Here is a 24,079-nt window from a genome sequence, read left to right on the forward strand (position 1 = left end):
GCAATCGTGTAATTCTCACACAGCTCTTTGAGATTCTATTTCATCATGAAAGCACCACCGATGCATCTTGACTTTACCACCATAATAGGATACACAAGCCCAAAGATGAATAAAGCCAAAGATGTGCATTGTCCTCATAGACAGTGGAGGAAAATAAGTGTTCCGTCCCCTGCTGATATTGTAAGTTTACCCCCCCCCCCCCCCCCCCCCCCCCCTACAAAGATATGCAAGGTCCATCATTTTCATGGTAGCTTTATTTTAACCGAGGAAGAAAGAATGTTTTAAAAAATGCGTAACATTCAAGGTTATAAATGAATTGAGTGAAATAAGTATTTGATCCCAATGCAAAACGTGGCTTCATGATTGGTGGAGAAACCCTTGCTGGCGAGCACAGAGCTCGGACATTTCTTGCACGCATCTCAGACGAGATGTTGTTGGCTTCATATTGACCACTTGATGCCACCAAAGAAGCTCAATTTTTTGGTCTCATGTGACCAGTTCACATTCTCCCAAGCCTCGTCTGACTCATTCACGTCTATTACAGCAAAGTGTGTTACTGATGCCCTTCTTGGTGGCTGTGCTCCCAACTCCCTTGACATCATTAACCAGTTCCTTCCATGTAATTCTGGGCTGGTCTCAATAAATCTTGCATGGAGTATCAGAATGAGAGTGATACTTTATATTTGTTCCATTCACGAATTATTGTACCAATCCAGCAGTCCTGTAGTGTCTTCTGGTCCGTTCTAGTATACATGCAGGTCTCTAGTCTTGTCCCTGCGGTGCTTTGACAGCTCTTTGGTCTTGTCCATGGTGGTGGTGGTGGTGGTGGAGAGGTTTGAATGGAAGAGACTGTTCCTGTGACAGGCGTCTTTTATGCACACAATGAGTTGAGATTAGGATTACTTTCTTAAAGGGACAGGACTCATTTGTGTGTTTTTCACGGACACCTAACCACTCTGTGTGGGTCAGAATGCTTGCTGGCTGGTAGGGGATCAAATACTTATTTCATTCTAATTTATAACCCTTTATGTAATGTTTTTTTTCTGGGTTGTTTAAAATCTGTTTCTCCTTGACAATAAACATACCATAAAAAGGGACTGTTCATATCTTTGGAAGGAGTGAACTTGCAGTCAAATGCTTGTTTTTGCTACGATATGCACGTATGTTTTCTCAAGGAAACCCTGCGCATAGACTGCGGGGAAATATGGGTTCATATGTTGAACGTGCAATACTTGTCTGCATATGATTTTTAATGCCATAAAGTATTAATTGTATTCTGCATAGAGGGAAAGAAGCCTGTTCCATTGCTTGTCTCTTAATCAATATTTCTGATGCACTTGGTCTTTTTCAATTACCTTCTGGGTTTTTGGGGTTTTTTTTTGTCACAAGAAAAAAACAAGACAAGCCAATGGGTATAAGTGTGTTCTGTCTATGCAGTGAAAAGTACAGCCTCATACCCTCAAGTGTTGTTCTTGGATACACGTGTTGATGTTTGATGATTTAAGGCTGGGTATCTCACTCGGGTGGGTGATAATCGAAAAAGATTGTATATCTTAAAGCCTTATTTGTATTATATTGTCCGTAATACATATTTAAAATAAAAGAATGTGGCATAGGCCGTATCCTGGAAATGGCACAGAATGTTGTGACTTGTTATGTTGTGAAGGTGCTCGACAGTTCTGATTACTTGGAGATGAATGTCCTCTGGATTCGCTGGTCAATTTCATATGGAAAGTGTAATTCAAGCGCAATACATGTGCGAAAAATGCACACAGCCAAGACCTGTTTGTATAATGTAAGACATTTGCCGGACTATATTTAAATTAAACTTTTGTATATTTTCAGAAGGAAATGTGTATGTCGTGAGTGAGTGTCATGTTTTGCTATGATTTCCTGTAGCGTTGGCATGGTGGCAGTTTGCCGCGGCGCGAGGCAAAGTACCAAAGCAACAAAGAAGGCTGGTTGGTGCAGCAAAGACAAACATAAAACTCACCATGGGAGGTGGAAACAGGAATGCGCAAGAAAAGGAGAAGAATAATAGGAAACAGGAAAAACGGCTAACAGAGATGAAGACCATAGTCCAAGGAAAACTAATGAACTGGAGACTAGCAGAAACCCTAGCTGAACTAGATAGAAGCCGATTACAAATCAAGGACAGGTGTGCTCCCAAGCTCCCTCTAACCATAATAAAGGTAATTCATTCAGTTCAAACAGGAAGCGGAAGTTAGAAAATAAAATCACATAACAGGAAATAATGGCAGAAAGACCGAGAGCCCAACCAAAAGTCCTGACAGCAGAGATTCCTATTTTTTGACACTAAACACTAAAAACATCAGTAAAATTACTTTTGACTAAAGATACACTTTTTCTGTATTCAAGGTTCTCAAAAGCAGTATTTTGTGGTCTAACTGATTGATTGATTGTATCAACTGGAATAAGTCCACCCTTCTTTTTCTTTTTCTTTTTGGAACACAGTCGTCCTTTGTTTATGGCGGGCAATTGGTTCCAGCGCCAATTCACAACAGACGTTATCTCAAGGCACTGTACACATGGAGCAGGTCTAGAACCCGGCTCCAAGAGAACCAACCGAACTCCACACGAGCAAGCACTTGGCGGCAGAGGCAAGGAAAAATTCCCACTCGGGAAGAAACCTCGAAAAGAACCCAGAGTAAGCACTGCATTTGCATAGCAAAAAGGAACATTTCTTTGTTGGTTCAAATTCTGGATATATTTTTAGATTTCGCTATTTTTAACCAGCTCAGACTTAATGAAAAGCTTCTAAAATATACTCTATGGTAATGTTAACTGTTTTGCAGGTAAGTCTATACTCTCTGTGAAGGCCAACAATAACACTGAAAGCAAACAATGGCAGTTGGCGCCCTTTAGAGGACAGGCCATGTTCTACAATTAATTAAAAATGGCATTTGGTAAGCTATTTGCATTTATTGAACAATTTCATCTTCAAGAGTGAAATCAATTAGCACTTACAAAAAAAAGTAAAATTTTACTAGTTTATATATTTATAGGAGCGCACAATTTGCTAATGAGGATCAATAAAAATATACAGTGTATATTTGGCTAATTTTGCTCCGTAATCCTCACATTGATTAGCTAAATATTAGGGATTCTGTTTCTCTTGAGCATTGTCAGACACATTTGCACAGGTGTAACTAAATTAAACGCCGCAGTTTTTATATGATACGGTTTTAGACAAAAATCCGTACTGGGTTTCTTGGCAAATGTTACCAATAGTGGTTGAGCTGTCTGTTGCTCAATCTGACAGAGGGTCTAGCATGGTTCAAGCAAACCAAGTTTATTACCAGATTTAAAAATGTTTTTTGTTTGCTTTTTTTTTAAATATATATAATGGCCCCAACTGAGCACCCTTGTGATTGGAGTGGTTTTTGAAACAATTGACTAAAAAGGTATAGCGCAGTAATTGAATTTAAAAAACTGTGATCATAAAGCTGTGGCCTGGAGTCACGCTGTTCGAGTACTACTTCCTTGTATTCTGCTGCTTTGACAGATTTGAACCTAAGACCGCCCACTAAAGGTGATGGACGGTAAAGAAAACCAATAGCCTCACTGCCTTTGAGTTATGAGCACCACCTCTTTGTGATAGATTTAGGTTATAGCCAATCAGCTGGTATGCGTCTCGCAGTAAACGGGAGAGAAGTGTAGCGAAATAGCCTTTACTTTGTTTACGTGCGGTTAGCTGACAGCTGTTGTAGCTCTTTACTACCACCTTAGCATTGTGTGACTTTCTCTCGCACACTGGAAATATTAAAGCCACGCATCTGTGGCTGTCGAGAATGGGATGTTTAGTTGATTGAGGGCAGGCCGCTAGATGCCGACAGGAGGATGAGCTCCATCAGCGGTCGGGTTCTTGCCGTCCCCGCCGCCTGTGTGACTAACTCTGGAGCTTCATCATCCCGAGCCTTGCACGTAGAGCTCACGTCCCAGCAGGTAAGCACAAAACACGTGAACACAACATGACATAAGAAAATATTTAACAGACCAAAATATTGCCTATGTGTGTGCTGCAGCATTTTATAATTGTCACTTCCTACAAATCGGGCCTGTCAGGCTAGCTAGCAAGCTACAGCCGCTAGCATGCTAGCTGGCTACACTGGACACTTTAAAACAATTAAATCAATTTAGGGTAATAGTAAACATTCGACACGTCCTCCTGCCTCCCCGCTCTGTTTTCTAAACGTGTCTATTGTCATCGCTCCTAGTGTAAGAAGCACGTATAATGCATCTTGTAAACTTTGTATTCCCAAGTGACATGTCAACTGAAGGACCCGGTGGCATATGTCATGACTGGGATAGTAGTTTGCCTCATAGTTTGTTATTGTACAGAAACACACATCGACACTCTTGTTGACGTTCGTATGACGTTGTGCTAACCTATAACAAGTTACGACATGTGTGTGAAATTAGCTGATCGTTCATTTCCCCTTCCATTTACACCAAACACGACGCTACCTTTTGCTTCATTTCAGAAACAACTAGGGTCGCGTGCCGTTAACATCTTTTCTAATACCGGTGCCAAATCGGTACTGTGTGTGCGTAAACGGTACCCGAACCGGTGCTTCAACAAGGGAAAATGTACAAATTTGGTCCAAATATAAATAGTAAAATCACCAATATTGATATAAAAGTCACAAAAAATACTCATAGTCATCACAACACAACCAGCAGCAAAACAGAACACAGGGAATGTGATATGAAGATTTTACACTACTTTAATGCATTTCAGCAAAAATGGATGATTGATGCACATTTGTATCATCTGATTTGCATAATTGGCCTCCATGCATTTGCATGTTATTCTAATAGACCCTGTGGAAGAGTGGAATAACATTCTGTGAGCCAAAAAGTGAGTTAACGTGAAAAACAAAACAAATGTTTAGGACTACAAATTAAATGTCTTCTTTTTGTTTTTGTTTTTTAAATGACATATAGGAGGGCTGCACATGGGAGGAGCGACACATGCTTTCATGTCAGTGTTTTCCCTAGGTTTGTTGTCTCTTTTTTATTTTTTATCGAAAAAGAGGGCTCTGATAACTCTATAAACATAACGACAAAGTTGCTAAATGGCAGCTCTGATCCCTCATGCTCCGTCATCTTATTCTCTGGCAGACCAGGTGCGTATGAGGTGTGTTAAGAAGCAGAGTTGCATCTTCTGCATGGAGCTGTAATGACAAACTACACTCACAGACCGGTCGCGCCAAAATCTATTTATAACATGACTAAACTCCAGCACTGATATCCATCGGTGGAAATAACATCATTTCCCCCACATTTGATGTTTATGACCGCCTGCCAGTGCCTGTGCACTTGTTAGTCGTCATCAAATTTCCACAATAAGACTTTATCGAACTGTCCCGCTGAACTCTGCATAGCGTCACGGTTCATGTCACGCACAGCACCACGTGAAGCATTTTATTGGTAACTTTATTGTGTCACCTACTTACTGGGCCATCAATTATATTGGCTTGCTGCAGTCAATTTGGAGCAGTCTCACTGACCTGGACATCTGACGCATTTGATGAAAGGTTTAGCATGAATTGTTTGCAGTTCATAGACCTGTTTCAGGGTTTTAAAGACGACAAAGACAGACTTGATCTTATCTGGTATCTGGTATCTGGTAGCATAGGGTTGGGTATCGTTTGATTTTTAATGGTTCCGGTTCTGATTCCTTGTTTCTGTTCTGGTTCCTTACAATTCTCAATTCCGATGCTTTTAAAAGGCCGGGTTCATAAAAGTTTTCATGGTTTGAATGAGGGCTAACCGGAGTTTTGGATGGACTATATGATATGAACTGTTTTATCAACTTCGCTCGTCAGTTTTTTCCTGAAATCGGGGCTCACCGGGACTCGTCTCTGTTAACTCGTTCGCTTACTCACCCGCTGCTACCTAAATTACAAAAGGAAACCAGATAGCATGTCACTAATTGTGTAACCATTAGGCAAACTGCATTTGTATGAATGTAGCAAGAGTCCTTGCCTCAACTTCCTTTCCACTTCCTGGTTGAGCTGCATTGTGGATAAAACTATACTGCAAATACGCCCCCCCCCACCTCTACTGTACTGTTGCTGACTATTGCTCCCTGTTTGAGTAATAACACTTGATCAAGCCTTTCCTGACATTCCACATCATAAAATCACTCATAAAAGTATGTGTGATTGGCATCCGTATCAGTCGATATTCAAGGCACAAGTGTTTTTGTCTGCCTGGTGTTCACGTTCATTCATGTGCACTGAGGGTGTGAAGGGGAAGTTGAAAGTCCCCCGTGGAACAATCGGTGTTCTTGTGTCTGAGGCTCTTAATCGTATAGGGAATCTCATGACTTCCATTTAATCTCAGCATGGCTACGGGCGAGCAACTGGGCCTGCTGGTCGGTGGGGGGGTTACGCCCCATTGTAACACATTTTGCCCAAGGCGGTTTACATGCTAGGTTTTTGTGAGTCTAAGCCCAATCACATGGAAGTATTTGGACACTGGTTTAACATGTTATTATTAAGTGTAAAAATAGGTTTAAAGTGTACATTACGCCTTAATAAAAAGTACGTGTCTTCTGAGAACTGTTTCCTTGTTATTGTGCGTCACAACTTAAGGATGAAGTTGACTGTTAACTCTTTCGATACCAAATACGTATTTATACGTTTTCATAAACCCGAACGCCCGATCCCAACAACGTATTTATTTGCATTTTATGTTTTTTTTTGCACAAGAGGCAAAAAGAGGTGATGATGCAACGCTGCACTAATGCACGAACATTTCAGAGCACTTTTAAGCCATAAAAACGGCCACAAGGTGGCAGAGGTGCATTTGATATGAGCTCTGCAGGGATCATTTCAATGAAGAATCACACATGACAGGAAGGAGGAAGTGAGAGAGTGGAAGAGTGTAGTGTGCGGAAGGTTACGCGTTGTAAAAATGTGAAAATTGTAAATAGTTCATGGTATTTTTAAATCTTTTCTTCTTTTTTTTTGCACTGGAGCCTAATCTTTAATTTGGTAGGTTCCATGTTTATATAGCCATAGAACACAATATTCTGTGTGCCCAAAATGGTCTAAAATGGCCGGTACTGAAGGGGTTGTCTTTTGAAAAATGGCTGGGATTGAATGAGTTGATTGTGCTTCCATGCTAAAACTGCTAAAACGCATCTCTCATGTGATTGCCCGTGCCTGTTAAACATGGTTAGTTCCCACCATGAATATGTGATGCCTTAAAGGGATAGCTTGGGTTTTATGACATCCCCGTCAGCAGTGTACCACAGTGGTACGGTGACATGTGCATGTCCGTGTGTCTGCTCGTTTATCTGTGACACACAAGCCGGATGACAAGAGCGTTCACTCTTTTATAGTGGTATGAACGGAGAGAGATGGCTCTCATCTCATTCAGCCTCTTTGTGGAGGCGGGGCTACTAGCTACTCTATGCTAGCTACTACCTATGGCATATGCCTATGGATACTACCCTAGCTGCAGTTAGCTCCGTGAGCCGGCATAAGCAAAAATGAATGACAGCACAAAAGCGAATGCCACAGCATAAACACCCACGATTGACACGGACAGTTTTCTCAACTGAGGGGGGAAATAAAACCATCAATGGAGGTGCTCGGGCAGCGGAGCCTTCGTCCCGACAGTCAGCGCTTACTGAGGCGTTGGCTTTGCAAATATAAACAAAACAGTGCAAATGGTGCGCGTCCACAGAATAGACAGTGTCGCTGGCTGCATTGCAAAAACATCCAAACAGGCAACTTCTGTGCCAAGCTAATGTCTGACGCAGGTACACCGGTGTACACTATACTTGAGTACCATCTAGTGGTTCAAATGTGAATGACACCTCTCATGACTACAATGAACGGGGGGAAAAATACTGTAGTCTAAAAAATGTTGCGATAATATTGAATACCGACGATAATTTGTAGCACAGTTATCGACCGGCAAAATTTGTTGTCGTGACAGGCCTAGTTTGAACTGTCTCCTCTGTCTTATTTGTCCAAGGACACAATCGTGCCGCTGTCATCAAATACGTCATTCATTTGGTACAACAACTCTGTTGTCTGTTTTACAACTGACACCAACATTGCTCTCTTTCCTTTTTTTTCTTCTGTTGAACAGAGACGATTGCGTCACCTCCGGAGCATTGCTGCAAGAAACATTGTCAACAAGAATGGTTCCCCCCTGCTGGACACATACTTCACCCTGCACCTGTGCATAGGAGAGCGTATATCGAGTGGTGAGTGTTACTACTGCTGTGTTGCTGTCAAGCACTTTTGCTGATTAGCATTGTTTGATTGTGTTTTTGAGTATGTACTAGCTATCTTTTAATCCCATTTTTTTCATGTCTTGTTAGATTTTTACAAGAGTGAAGTCATACGTGACTCACTGGTAAGTATTATATTTTTTTGTTGGCTTTTGGTCTCTTTACAGTCTTGCATTTTGGAGATATTGAAATTGTTGATGCAAATTGTGTTATTGGACCAATCATCATGAGAAGGCATATGATCTGGAGCTGCAACAGTTCATCAATTATCCAAATATTTGACAGCTATTTTGGTATCCAATGAATAGTTTTTGTACTTAAATAAACTGTAGCTATCTTCTGATTTCAGGCTCTTAAATGTGAAATATGTTTTAATTTCACCAAGCACCAACAGCAAACTTGAGCAGGGACCAGAATAGATTCAATTGCTTATTTCTCTATGATATTTCCATCAAAGAATATCTCTCTCGTGATCCCGTAACCTTTCTTACATCAGCAGCTGCTGATATTTAGTAAAAGAGAGTCAATTTTCACTCCAAATCATTTAAATCTTAGTGTTCTGAAGCAGTTTCAGTGATGCACTACTCACGCTCTGTACGCATTTGTGTGTGTTTAAAAGAACCCTACTTGGCGCAGCCTGGACTTTGGTATGTTGCCGGACCTTTTGGATACCTCCGTGTCATGCTTCGTGGTGAGAATTTGGGGAGGACAAGAGGAACAGTACCAGCTCCTCATCGAATGGAAAGTCAACTTGGATGGCGTCAGATACGCAGGACAGCAGGTCAGCTGCCACACCCAAGACAGGCATAATAAGAATCTCGTTAGAAAAAGTCTACATTTTCACCATCGTTTCATAAAATTGACAAGAACGAATATGGTGTTTTTCCTCAAAGATGAGTCAGTGTTTCTATCGTGATCCTCAACTGCTTTGCATTTTCCACAGATACGATCCAGGAATCCAAATGAGATCATATTTGGGTTGAATGATGGCTATTATGCAGCAGACTTTGATCACAAGGTGCAGTGTTTGTCCGTTTCCAGCACGCTCACATGATGAGTCTTTGTCGCGCTGTGAGGCTTTGATGCTGAAATGTTAAACATGTTGCCGTTGCAGGACCAGTCGGAGCGGAAGAAAAATAGTCTGCTTCAGGTTGACCAAAGCTCAGTCAGGAATTCCTACAGTGTCTTCTCGCTGCTTAGGTAAGATCACTTGCGTTGACATGTGCCCCCACTATTGGCATTATTATGCTTTTTATCTTCTCGCTGGAATTATTTCATTAGAATTGCAAGTGATGGCAACACTTAAAATATGGTGAAAGGGTCCTGTACAGCTTCGTGCGTGACAGGAACTCAACGATTGATACCGTCATTGTAAAGTGGTATCCTTATTGTACTGCAGTGTAATATGTCCTACCTCGTGTTTAGTATTTCTCATTGGACCAGTCTCAGTTATGTTTGAAGCATTTGTTTTTGCTTTGCATACTTCTTATTAGCTTTTATTGCTTGGTGACCGGAAGGTGACACTTCAGTAGTTCTCATTTAGACCTGTGAAGGACTGCTTTGCTATAACGGTAAGCACCTTTCTTTGTATGAAAGTAACGACTCCTGTAAAGGCGCATTTGTAACCAAATCTACATGACGATGCAAGTGCTTCTCTAGCAAAAATAGATGCAGTATAAATGAAGACCACTAGAGGGTACCGGAGAGTTATTATTGAGGTTTTTGTCAGGGACCACCAATTCAGTTTGGGCCACCAGCTGTTGCTAAACATGGGTTTGTTTTTGCATCTATAAAACGTAAGCACTACTTTCAGTAACCTCGAGGCTTCCCCAAGGAATACCCTCCTGCTAAATGTAGCGTGATTACGTACTAGTTTAATGACACAATATTTTTGCTTAGGTAGTGTAACAAAATAAGACAAACATCCTGTCATTAAGGTGATTACAACTGTTTCCACTAACATTTTCAGACAGTTTTAGAATTAAATAAGGGTATTTAGACATGTCACAAGGCTTTGCCACTGTTTTATTTTGAAGTGGTCATGGTTTATTGAATGGTAACCATGGCGACCCCACAACGTGACAATCCAGAAGTGCATTTTACCAATTTATTGCAGTTTCCATTGCTGTTCCCTTCCTCTCTCCACACCCAGTGTGACTCCATTCATAGGTGATCTTGGAGTGTAACCCCCGCAAATAGCGGGGATGTACAGTGTCCAGGGATACCAATTTTGTGGATTTTAACAGCCTGTAATTGCTTTGAAGCCCTCAAAAAGCTGTGTGTAGAAATGTAGGCTTTCTAGTTTAAAAAATGCTGTATATATGAAAATAAAAGAAAGTAATGTTTTCATACCAAAAAATTGTTGATATAACCAACATGTGAAAAAATCCTTTTATTAATGCTTGTTTAGATGGTGCTAAGGGACTGCTTATTATGTGAGCACATGGCTAAAATGGGTATCTGACAGGATTAGGAAGAAAAAAAAAATAGTGCCCGCTTCCTGCCTGTTTGGAGGCGAGAGACGAGGAAAACAGACACACATGCACACGGCAATACATTTTAATTTACTGTGTGATTAATTTATAATCCCAGGCCTACTGCGAGAAATCTTGTCACGTTTTAATCTTGCGAGATCTTGACACCCCTGCCAGCAGCCCTTCAACTCCTCTGCATCACTCAAAGAAGGACATGCATTCCAAATGTACGCTTGTCTACACAAATTAAAAGTCAGTTGCAATGACAACAGCTAAAAAGACACATTTAGAGGCGGCAGATTTTGTGAGTGAATGCTACGATATTTCAGATGAAACCTGAACTCTTCCAAGTGTCATTTTTTCTCCTGAACAATTAGACGCATGTGTTGTCCTGTTGTCTGAGCTTCTCTGCTGCCTTGTTCCTTTTGTGAACCAAACACTCCAACACACTTGTAGGCCGCCTCTCATCGCGCCCCGGAGCTGTTGAGGTGATAATGCTTTCCAACAAGCAGCATCTGATGTCTCTGCACCTAAATTGTGTCAGCGCTTCTCAGCAACTGGATTTTGTGGTTTGCTTTTGTTTCTCCAGAGGCTATTGTGACTGTGGGCTCAAAAACAACAGCAAATTGATAAAAGAATCATATTTCGAAGCTTTCTTTCGCCCTGGGTGCGCACTGCACACACATTTATTGGGCCCATTGTCGCCACGGACGGAATGTTTTAACTGAAAACAGTTTTGTAGTTGCGCCTCTCATTGTTTATTATTGTTAAATATTTTGCTTCTTACACCCGTTTGCTTGGTTAAACCGTAAACAAGAGATTTCTACTATAAAACAAGAGCATGGAGCTAGTGACTGGAAATGCAAAAGTCTTTAATAAATGCTGCGTGCACAATCTCAGAATCCCTCAGCTGTAGAAAAAAAGCCTTAGGCGCAATGACCAGATGTTGAGGTTTCTATGGTGGATTTCAGGTGCAGGACTTACTCCTCACCCACCATCAGGGATTGATCTAAGCTGCAACATGTCCTTCATGTTTGCCCTACCCAGGGACTATTGGGTTCTGTTTTGGGGGTAACAGATTAGTTGCCACTTTCTGAATCTTTTGAGACAAAAAAAAAATTCTCAGTCTGATTTGCTTATGGTCATAGTTATGTAAATGGTAAAAGTGCCTAATTGCTTTTCTTTTGAGTACCATCATTTCTGGTGTATAAGCCGCTACTTTTTTCTCATGCTGTGAACCCTGCAGCTTTACAGCAATGCAGCTAAAAACTACAGCTTCAGTGATGCTTAGGGTGCAGCTTTAGGAAGTAATTAATGGACGTGTGGATGCTAATACCCCATTTTGAAGTCTTATGGAGCGATCATGTTTTGATCTGACAAATCTTAAGTACGTTTGAGCAAGTGTAGAATTAAAACTGCTTTTTTTTTTTTTTGGACTGGTTGGACTGCAGCAGATGTTGAACTCTGATCGGGGGGTAAAAAAAAGTGTCTCACATCTCATCATCTGAGCTAACGAGTGATGCTGGGAAATGTTTGACTTTATGATTGTCATACTTAGTTGCGTCTTGCTGATAGCGGTTAAATGTTATCAAGGCTTTTGCAAGTCTCAGCCAAATTTCGTGCTATTGTGAGTCTAAGGACAGTTAGAACTGCAGTAAGTCTACTGGTTTGAGCTGCAACAATTAATCAAACCAGATTAATCCACAAATAGTTTTTATTTGATTAATAGTTTTTAAATTTAAAAATGTAAATATCCTCTGATTTCAGCCTGTCAAATGTGAATACTTTGACTTTGGAAACAGTGATTGACATTTTTGCCTCTTATGTTGTGGACCAAACCGCTGTTTGTGTTTGGTTCATATTGATTTGGTTCGTCTAGGGCCAAATCAGTTACTCAATTAATCGACATGACAGGCTTCAGATTAACGGACTAAGAAAATAATTGTTCGTTGCAGCTATTGCCAATTGTTTGGATACATTTTGGAAGACAATGTGCAAAAGATTTGTGGGATGTGCAAAATATGACATTGACCTTTTTAACTTCCAAAATTTGAAGACCCTATTAAATGTAGCGTACAAGACATTCATTAAAAAAAACAAAAACAAATGTAGAAGTTTCACAAGGCTAGGTTTTATCTGACACCCCGTATCTAGTGTCACTGTCAAAGGAGCTCAAGTTTTTGTTTTTTTGATGATTATCATCTTCATGGGTCGAGTGCACGGCCATAGTCATAACTTCCTGCAAATCCCCCCACGGCACAGCTGTTTGGTATTTCTCCTGCATTGGAAAAGGAAAGTTGTCATGGTTAGTGAGAACATGTCCTCTGGAGTTTTACTTGTCCAGCGATGAAACTGCTGCGGATGTACCGAGGGAGCTCTTCACCGGCCTCGCCCTGGTTCATAGGTTCTGTGATCGGGTCTGATCGCCAGGCGTTAAGGGAAAGACCGAAGGAAGGATAAGGAGGCAGACGTGCGTGAAAAGGATAGAGGAGATAACTCTTACCTGGTGGAAAAGGCGGTATCACGTTCTACCGTGGCAATCGCTTAAACGCATGAAGCCCTCATGTTGCAAACCGCTATCTTAAGCTTTCACCTTCAGCAAATTCAAACGCAAGTTCATAATATATACAGGTGCTGCTCAGTAAATTAGAATATGACCAAAAAGTTGATTTACTTCAGTAATTTCCTCCTGTACCATATTGAGTGCTGTACACGTTCATGCTTCTCAGTTGGCCAACATTTCTAAAATCCTTTTTTTAAAATTTTTATTGGCCATAAGTAAGATTCACATTTTCTGAGATACTGAGTTTGTGATTTTCAGTAGTTTTCAGTTATAATCATCACAATTAAACAAAATAAACATTTGAAATTAGTTTTCAGTTATAATCATCCACCCATCCATTTTCTATGCCGCTTCTCCTCATTAGGCAGGCGGGGTACACCCTGGACTGGTCGCCAGCCAATCATCAAAATGAAACGAAACAAACATTTGAAATATACTGTATCCGTCTGTGTGTAATGAATGTATATATTATACAAGTTTCACTTTTTGAATGAAATTACTGAAATAAATCAACTTTTTGGTCATTTTGAAATTTATTTTTATTTTTTTAATGGTTTTATTTTTTTAACTGAAGGCATCCTCCCCCAGGTCTGTTTACATTTGCGTATTTTCTAGCTTAGAGGCTGGAGAGAGACAATACTTCTACTACTAATAATACTAATAATATCAAACATGTAACTGCATGAGATTTATAATTAGAAAAAGGCCCCCGAGGACCTGGACCTGATGTTTAAAATGAGACTCTCACTCTAGAGCAAACTTCTTAAAGCCTTAAACAAAGTAAATACCTGAGGAAAACTTGTATTTACATCAACCCTCTGACCCAGACCACTACCCCCCCCCACCACCACCACCACCACCACCACCACAATTGAGAACCAGAAAGATTTTTGTATCTAACCAAAGCAATGTCTACTAAGACAACAATTGTTGGTTGCAGCCTTAGACTCAACTTTATTCCACACATTGACTGGTGTGTAGTTAGGTTTTGTTCATCGATAGTGTCACAAAAATGATCGTAATGATCTAATATTGAAGACCACTGTAGGGTAATGGAACAAGCGGAAAGCAGAAGTAGTAGTATCTGTGGACAAACAACAAATGCAGATTTGTGGATATGATATGATTATTTGTGCCTTTTTAATAATTTTTCTGGTTGTTGTTGAATGTTTTGTATTTTAGCCTGGGTAAAGCGAATTGGCCTCAGTTTGTGAGTAAAGCAAGCAACATGGAAACAATCAGCAAAGCAACCATTAACCTTTTAAAGGGCATTTAGATCTACAGTTCTATCTGCCTTAAAGGCTGGACAGGACAGAGGAGAAAAAAAACATTTAAAGGGATAGTTCGGATTTTTTGTTGACATCCCCCCATTACCTCCATTTGGTCCCTTAAGTCCAGTTGTGGTCGGATTTCAGTGATGAAGAACGTAGTGACGAAGACGCTCGCATCTTCTTCTTCTGTGGAACACACAGGTAAACAAGATGGCCGCGGCGCTCTGTCCGGAAGAAGATGCGAGCGTCTTTGTCACATACACAAGAATGTCGACAGTGTGCAGGGATACGGCGGGAGACAAATATAACGCAGAGGGATTTAAGCGGTTTGATTTTTTTCGAGGAGGCATTTTTGTGATGCAAATGTGTTACTCTTTTGAATGCATACAGTGTTCCCATGTTTATCGCGGGCGATAGGTTCCCGAAATAGCCCACAATAAGAGAAATCGGCGAAGTAGCCAACTTCCTTTTGACCAAATGGGGGGCAAGTCTCTGTTGTTGGACTACACTGCTGATGGGGATGTCATACAACTTCATGTCAAAAAGTCCAAACTATCCCTTTTGAAACAGTAACAATCGAGGTTGTTAACGGTTGTTAATTGATGGTGATTTACAAGAGTGTTGTTATTTTTGGTTGCTGAAACAATGACTTGTTGTTGTTTTCATCTCACTACAGGCTCCACACAGCCCAGAGAGCCATCAAGCAGACCCAAGTAACCGTACAGAAGATTGGGAAGGAGATTGAGGAGAAACTGAGAACAACAGCAACATGCACCGTGCGGGTAAGTAACAATGAATTTGAGCGCCATTAACGGCTCAGCGACTTAATTGCTTATCTTCAGCAGCCCTCGATGTTTTCATTTAGGAAATTAGTTGATTTATGCGGGAGATTTGTTGTTTCTTTTGCGAAAATGTATAATGATGAGTGATTTGAGCTACGACTTTACCAGAGGCCGGTAATTGCCGTTATCAGCAATAGCGTGCTCATCGGCCCATTCAGTGACTTGTGTTGTGCCAAAAGCTCAACAGCATTAGAGCTTGGATCACCTCAACAGGAAGTGGATGTTCACACGGTATAACCAGTCATTGTTTCTTTTCACCTGGACGGAGCAAGTGAGAGTTGGAGATGAAGAACTATTCCGTCTGTCAAAATGACCTGGACCCATTGTTTGTTTCCCCCTCATGTCGTATCTACAAAGCCAACGCAAGAAAGCATATCTAACATTTTTGGAATTGGCAGCCACACACCTGTGAAAACTGAGCTCTGATCCCTGATTTGACGTTGTGTTTATTGTAAACACCGACTTCATAAGCATCCCTTGTCTGCTGCTGGTCTAAGTGCCTCGAGGTGTTTTTATCCTGCAGGTAGTCTTTCCTTTTAGAGAAACATTCTTCTACCTGACCTGCCAAAATATTTCAGCCAGTTTGTGGACAAATGCACACACAAACAGATATCGAGCTCCACTCAACTTATGTTAACACATCTGCTTTGGTGGAGGTCTGCATTCTGGTTCATTTCTGGTGTTTGCTTTATGTCTGCTGAGATTTCTAACAAATGAGTCGGTGGATAAAATAATACCCATCAAGGGCATATAAATAGTTTAGGAATCAGTTACAAAAAACACTGTAAACGCTTTGTAAGTCATTACTGAATATTTGTAAATGACTTCCAACAGTCTAGCAGAAGGGTCGGCTCACAATTTAACTGGCTGAAGCTCCTGGCATGTTCTGCGGCCACCCTGGGTGACTGATTTTGTGTCTAATCAGTCTCCTTGAGATTTCAGAAGTCTTTTTTTTATTTTATTTTTATTTTTAAGATTGTTGCAGCCTAAGCATCTTACCAGAAAGGCACACAAGATTACCAAATAGTAGCAAAATAAATTGGGCTTTTTTCAGCCACAACAGTGTACACCTGTATTCCTAAAAGTTATCTCAGCTTTCACATGAGGAACAAAATAAAGTTAACGGCACAGTGGAGAGAGAGCTGAGCCGGAAGGCAAAGCTCTCAATTTACCGGTCGATCAATGTTCCCACCCTCACCTATGGTCATGAGCTTTGGGTCGTGACCGAAAGAACGAGATCACGGATACAAGCGGCTTAAATGATCCTCCGTAGGGTGGCTGGACGCACCCTTAGAGATAGGGTGAGGAGCTCCGACATCCGGGAGGGGCTCAGAGTAGAGCCGCTGCTCCTTCAAATGGAAAGGAGCCAATTGAGGTGGCTCGGGCATTTATGTAGTCTGAATGCCTCCCTGGTGAGGTGTTCCGGGCATGCCCAGCCGAGAGAAGGCAGATCTATGTCTCACAGCTGGCTTGGAACGTCTTGGTGTCCTCCCGGTGGAGCTAGAAGAGGTGGCTGGGGACCGGGAAGTCTGGGCTGAGACTGCGGCCGCTGCGACCCAGACCCGAAATGGATGGATGGATGGTTAACCGTGCAGCAAATTTAAGCATCATTTATGCCGAAGATGGCAACATCACAAAATCTATAGAAATGACACTTGCTCTACAAATGCTACACTGACTACTATAAAGTATATCCAAGCTTCTTTTTTAATAGTATTGTCCCTTGAAAAGATAGACTGACACATACACAGCATAACATTAGCACTGATTTAGATCAGAAGCTGGGGTAGTTTTCGGTCAGGTAGAGTGTTGAATAAGACCGAGATGGAAGTGCAGGGAATAGTTTTGTCTGAGAATTAAAGTGATCACAGTTAAGTGGGTGTATTTGTGTTTATCAGTTACAGTTATGTGACTTATTACTAAATAACATTCATTATAGATTATGTAATATCTTGGGTAAGGCCTGTTGCTTAGAATGGGGGCACTTTGCGGCCTTGGAGTGCGCATGGAGTGTCCTTGTTTGTGTGTTTGCATGTGAGTTCTTTTCGGGTTGCTCTCACATCCAAAATTATGCCTGTTTTGCATGTGAGAGGTAGAACAGGTAAGAAGATGACACTTGTTAAAAGTTGCATATAACCAGGTACACATTTAAGAAAAATCTAAAGTTGGCCTGATTGGGGATTCTAGCAAGGGGTGTCCAAAGTGTGGTTCGGAGGCCGATTGCAGACACATGGGCTACTGTTGTGGCCGTTACCCAGCTTAAAATGTACTCTGAACCCCCGACGTCACATCCTGTCCGTCCCTCGCTCGAATGAGCACAAGTCTTATTTATGTCTTAAATTACTTATATTTTGCCTCTTATAGTGGGTAATATGAGTGTGAAAGTGACTATCGGGGTATTGTTTCATGTCTAGAGGGATCTAATGTAAAAAAAACCAAAAAAAAAAGTGTATATAGAAGGTCGTAAACAGATTTTCTATCGAGGGATTACTGCAGTGTACTCTTCAAGTCACGCATCCAATAAGTTTTGTGAAGACAACAGGAGATGAGTGTCACAACTTGCCAGGCATCCTGGAAAACCTGGAAAATAATTGACCAATTTTTCCAGTCATGAAATACTTATGGAAAATGAGAAAAAAGGTCAAATGAAGTTATCCTGGACAATGATTTATCTTCCTCCTGCCTCGTGAGTGAATGAAAACGGATCAAAAGTTATGCGCATGCATGTCTGTTGTCACCATGCCTTCAGGGCAACAGTAAGGACACGCTGCTTTTCTGCATTTGAGTGGGAATCCCTGAAATAATCACACATGCCATCAGTGTACGGTCTAGATTTTTAAGATGAACTTTAGGCCTTGTCCAGACAAACACAAATATTTTCAGTAACATACATTTCCCCACCGTGGTGTTAAAAATAAATTCTCCATCCACACCACATAAAAACACATTCACTCGCTGTCATGTTCATTTTTGTTCAATCAAAAGCCTGAAAAAGCAGCCACAGCTGACTTTGTCGCATTTAAAGCGTCTACGTTCATCAGTCAGTCACACATTAGATGCACCGTCAGTCGTCCCTCGCTACATTGCGGTTTGAACATCGCTCCCTCACTCGATCGCGGGTTTTCAAAAATTAATTAATAAATGCTGTTTTGTGGTTGACCAGGGCCTATTATTAGTCAAAACATATTGAAAGACAAGTTCCTGGTCACAAGGCCTCAGTAATGTTACATTGATGAGACATGACATTAGATTAGACTACCTTCATGCTGCATGCAGTCAGCCATGGCATGTCCACTTTCCATTCTGTGTGGAAGTGGTACATTTTTGGCTTCTTTTTTTTTGTCCTCCTTCCGCACTTCGTTTGAAACACTTTCTTAACTTAAGAACAAATGAATTGGAGGCTAACTAGTAAATTTAATCCTACTTGGAGGAAATTCACTTATCACGCTCTGGAAGCAATTATCCGTGATAAACAAGGGATGACTGTATAAGTCTACCATCAAGTTAATAACATAATTACAGGTGTTCTAGTGTTAAATAAGGTTTAAATGCATGAGGTATTGCACATTTCTTATGACACTAGACAAAAAGCCCAGTTTTACTTATCCATGCACAAACGCTGAAGCAGCAGTTTTTGAAAATCTTCCTTTTACAAAATCTAAATTTTTAAGGACAAAAACCCAAGTTTCTGTGTTGATGAATGACCAAAACGCATAGAAAAATAAGCCTTTTTAATATTTATCTTAGCGTGGACTTCAACGTTTGGGCTTCGGGTTTCGGCGATTGTTTTCCATCACATTGTCCACTGGCTTTTAATAAGGACAAGTATTTAGTTTGTCTTTCCAGAACGTCACAACACGTATTGAAGCAGCTGCACACAATGCTTCTGCTTAGCTGCACCCCAACATGGAGCCTCCATTCTTTTGCCACAAAGATCCCTTTGAAAATCTTGTCTCTAATATTTCCTGCTTACTGAAACATTCTTTAAAACCCCCTTTCAGCGCTCACATCAGCTAATAAATCACATAATCCTTGTTTTCTACCTTTCTGTAAAAGCCCACCAACTTGGAGTGAGTGGAGCATTGTGTAGCTCTTCTAAGGCTTTCCCACTCTTGGCCTTTTGTACGAGTGCGAGTACGAGCGTTACATCTTAGAGAGCCTTAGATCAAAGTAGCACAGAGCGGAGGCCACCAACCTCAGCGCATTGCCCTTTTACCCTGTCACCCACACGCTGCCATTCATCTCCCGGGCTACAACATGCTTCCCCCACGCATGCTGCGTGTTTACTCAGCTGACCCATTACTGTTTGATGTTCAGTCGGAACACAGACCATAGCGGTGGGTTACTGTCTCTCTTTCTCGCTAACACACACAGAGCCAATTTCCTACTTGTCATCTATGCTAGTCAGTATGAGTGGGGTTAATTCAATAGTGTCCAAGCCAGACGTGGTTAACATGCAGAAAAGAATTTTGCCCAACGCTACGTACAGTATTACATACAGTATATACAGGAGGTCCTCACAGTACGTCCAACTTTTGTTCCTCTGATGGCGTTGTAAGTCAAGTTTTAGTGTAACTCAAAACTTGTACCTAAATTAACACCTAAGTCACTCACACTGTACACCGGACACATGAAGGACATATAAAATACTGTCAGGAAAAGATTACATGCAAGAATGAAATGACGCTGTAATAAAAAGAGAGCAACTCTTTACTTTTATCCCTGTGGCTGCAAGGGAGCAACTGGTCGAGACAGATGGCCGTCACCAGAGGTATGGACACGAGTTACGCGACTCAAGTCAGACTCGAGTCAAAATTTTGTTGACTTTGGATGCGACTTTGCAATATCGGAGACTTTCAGCTCGACGTGAACTTTGACATCACCTTGAAAATACTTGAGATTTGCAGTTAATGTGTTGAGGAAAATGTGTCCCCAGTCAAAGTGTTCAACTAACGTGATTGTTATGTCATTTACAGCATTTTCCTTACTCCTTCTTTCCTGTATGCCTCTTTTCGTTTGCTTTGAGCAGAAGAAAGAGCGGGAGTTCATGCAGCTACGTTTAGCCGTTCTTCGTAGTGAGCTGCAGCGGCAGAGGAAGGCTCTTGGGAGAGAGAGAGGTTTGTGGCAGAAGGATGGGGCGCAGCTTCAGAAGAAAGGTAAGCTGTACATGCTTTATGCATTTTGCTGCGCACTTTTTTCACCATTTTTTCAATGATTTTTAAAAACAAGAAGTGGGTGCACAAGTCGAAACTGTGTGTAAATCTAAGGAGGACATTAACATAACATAAACATCTGCAGATTGTAACGAACACAAAGAGAACGATCCCAAACATACATCATAAATGGTAACAGCAGTTCTATTAAAAAAAGAAAAAGACGGGAAGAATTTTCTTTTGTGCCAAAATACTCAAAAATGGTTGTTAATCCTCTGCATCTCTTTAGCTGTCACCACCTTGTTAACAGCCGAAAGAGCTCTGTGCTTTCTGCATCTCATTCATTGCTTATCTCCTGACTGGACAGGTGCTTATTAAGAAACACAAGGGGAAAAAAAACATTCTCCTTTTGGAGGGGGTGGGAGGATAAAATGCCATTGGCTTGTACGGTTATGCTGAAATCAAGCTTTATGCAAGGACTCATGACTCCGTCGCCAAAACAGACAACTTTGAACTATCATGTGCTTTCACTTATAGCCCATATATTTATTGTCCAATATATGTATTTGTTTTATGTAGACTGGCATTACAAAGTCTGATCTTGTTTAATTTGACATTTTAGATGCTCATAAATACTTAATTGAACTGTTAATTGATTTTTCCTAATGAAGATTCTAAAGACCTTGCCTGTCGTTACGCGTGTGATCTTAAAGAAGTGTATGCTGGTGATTGTGCATCAGAATTTACAATGCGGACAGAGTAGATACTATTAGTAAAATATACTCTTCTCACACATTTTTTTTGTGACTGTTTTGTGACAGTTTTTATTGTGACTTTCACAATGAGTATAAGTATATGCTATCAAGGGGATTATAGCCCTAGAACACCTCTAGCATGGATTGATAACCTTTTTTCCTAGTCACAATCTCATCTGTACCTGCCTGCGGGGTTTTCACATTTCTCACATAGCTATTGGGCCCATTAGCAAACAATTCTTCCTCCCGGGAAGCCGGCCTCTCTCTAAACAAATGGCCTAGGAAACCCAAACATCCAGTCAAGGTTCTGTATGTGTGTAATAGAGCTTGACCGACGTGGGATTTTTGGGGCCGATATTGGGGGCTGAAAAAGCCTAACCGATATATTGGCCGACATGTGAAATGAGCATTGATATACACAGGATATATACGGTACATGAACATAAATACTTATAATACCCAAAATACGATTGAACACAAAGAAGCAGAAGACTACTAAATCGTCAAAGACTTGTAAGGAATTGACTACCAACAGCCGGAATGGGTACAAAGTAGATACTTTGAAGAACCACTTCATATCCAAAATGATGTGGAAAGTTGATGGTTTGGAGTAGAACACACTCATGAGCGAAGTGATTGTGACTTGGCTCCAAGTCTCCAATTACAAGTAGGCCTTATATTAGAGGAGAATGCGACGATGTAGCTTCGACACCCACAGGTGGCCAGAGGGCTGCAACACTGACACATGCATTACAATGTCTGACAGGAATAACACCACCACGTCTGTCATCATCAGAAAGTTGACCACCAAAAAACAAAAACAAAAAACAAGGTGGCAACTGCTGAGGCAGAGAAGCAAGCTGAAAGGAACAAACGAAACACTGACATTGCCATAAAAGCATGTGACCTCCAGAAGCAGCAGACCTTTTTAGGCACTTGGAGCTCCAACTGTAAAATGTACATCAAGTTAAATGGAGAATCGGAAGACGCCAAAGTATGCCTGTTGAATGTGAGCCCTCCCATGCTAGAAATGGCCTTCTAACAGCTCACTCGGTGCCTGCTAATTTGCTTTTGAAGTGGAAAAATCAGACTTACTTCTGTACAAGAATGCAATCCACTGCATATGTTGCACACACTTCATAACATGAGGCAGAGAAGTGAGAGAATAGCTTACTTCCTTTTCACAGACGTGAAATGAAAACAGCAGCCTCCCCCCCACCTCCTTCTAGAATAATGACTTTGTTGGGGTCACACTCCTACGGTCTAATTTACCTTCTTTCGCTTTAGAAGACATCATAAATCACATCCCTGAATGACGTTTATTATATCTGGTAACAGGAGTTATTCTAATGCACATTCACAGTCAGAGCTCCTGGCCAATAAATGTCCATTGTGGGGTTTTTCAAGTAATCGTTAGACTTTTTTGAAGCAATGGCATGCAGCGGTATTTTTACTTCACAAGCGGTCATATGTGAAATCGAAAAACCATTAGGGTTCTTCTCCCAGCAGCTCAGCAGGACACATTTGCTTCTTCCAACAGGCTGTCATCTTGACAGAGGGTAGGGCTTTAAGTCTTTAGACTCACCCAGATGCCTTCTGTCTCAGTGTCATTGTTCTTCTTAAAACTTTGCGTCAAAGTGTTGTGATCGGTGGAATTTGCTGGAAACCAACCATCTGTTTTTTTTGTTTTGTTTTTTTTTTATAGTTGCTCATTCAATATGGTCTCATGGTCCTAAATTTTTCTGACTTAGCTTGAGCCTTTTGAACATGTTTGTTTGAAAGAACACATCCCAGTGTTATTTATTCCCACTGTTTTTCAATCACTTTTTAATTTGGATAAATATTTTTCAAGTCTACACCAGGGCCTTGGACCAGTACTGGGTTGTAAATCCTACAGAACCAGCGATGTGCTCCTTTTATGTTTCTACAGGTTGCTCATTAAGAGCAGTATAATAGGAAGAAGAAAATAATTCACTTTCTTTTTCAAAGACTTCTTAGTCCCATTTATTTTATTAAGTTTTTTGTAAAGTCAAAAACATTTGTTGCCTTACCTTTTTATTTGTATATGAAGTGCACCCTATGCTTCTCCAGGAAAAGCTAAGATACTTTGTTGTAAAAATCTGACCTTCTTGATATTGATCAGCGACCCTAATGAGGAGAAGCGGCATAGAAAATGGATGGATACAACCACAGAGGAACTATCCAAGGCCACTGAAACCAGGATACTGTAAAAAGGCTCAGGACTTGTATTGATGGTTGTTTACTAATCATTTGTCTGTTTTTTTCCAAACGTCGCAAATGTGTTCCACTTATTGTGCGGTGTATCCCCCATCATTTCACTTTAAGCACAAATAACTTCTTAGGGGTTAAAATTCACAGAATTTCACTTGTTCATAAAGAGTACAAAATACTGAAAGGAAAAGTTGCACTTGCACTGCAGATTTAGAAAGAATAGTTGTTGGGGTGGAAATAACAGTGACTTTGACACAGCCCATGAGCAGACCAAGACTAAGAGGTTGCAAAGTTCAGGTCACTCTGCCCAAACCTGCACTGTGCTTGTTCAATTTGGAGCTGGAATCTTATAATCCTGTGAAACCCGGCTACGCACCTTGGGGCCCGAAGTTGTCCTGTTAAGGAAGATTTAGTGAGCTTCCTGGTTGATTTATTGTCACAATGATAATTTTCAGAGCAGATGGCACAGCGTCTTGCCATTATATGCGCACTACACGTTTAGCCGTTTACT

General features: G+C 40.9%; 1 protein-coding gene across 4 annotated transcripts in view; it reads left to right on the forward strand.

Moving 5' to 3' along the window:
* Positions 1-30: 30 nt before the first annotated feature.
* Positions 31-24,079, forward strand: part of uvrag (UV radiation resistance associated gene) — a 76,140-nt gene continuing 52,091 nt past the window's right edge. Inside the window, exons 1-10 of one of the 4 annotated variants that reach the window (XM_054755840.1) lie at positions 2,525-2,668; positions 2,817-3,966; positions 4,969-5,022; positions 8,134-8,251; positions 8,369-8,403; positions 8,898-9,059; positions 9,222-9,296; positions 9,393-9,478; positions 15,263-15,368; positions 20,458-20,584. In XM_054755840.1, coding sequence (XP_054611815.1) covers positions 8,928-9,059; positions 9,222-9,296; positions 9,393-9,478; positions 15,263-15,368; positions 20,458-20,584 — 526 coding nt within the window. In that variant the 5' untranslated portion in view covers positions 2,525-2,668; positions 2,817-3,966; positions 4,969-5,022; ... (1 more) ...; positions 8,369-8,403; positions 8,898-8,927. Of the gene's footprint in view, positions 181-2,475; positions 2,669-2,816; positions 3,967-4,968; positions 5,023-8,133; positions 8,252-8,368; positions 8,404-8,897; positions 9,060-9,221; positions 9,297-9,392; positions 9,479-15,262; positions 15,369-20,457; positions 20,585-24,079 lie in introns of those variants that run through there. The other 3 variants (XM_054755838.1, XM_054755839.1, XM_054755841.1) reach the window with 3 other exon arrangements.

This window comes from Dunckerocampus dactyliophorus, chromosome 16, assembly GCF_027744805.1.
Source record: "Dunckerocampus dactyliophorus isolate RoL2022-P2 chromosome 16, RoL_Ddac_1.1, whole genome shotgun sequence".
Taxonomy (NCBI): Eukaryota; Metazoa; Chordata; class Actinopteri; order Syngnathiformes; family Syngnathidae; genus Dunckerocampus; species Dunckerocampus dactyliophorus.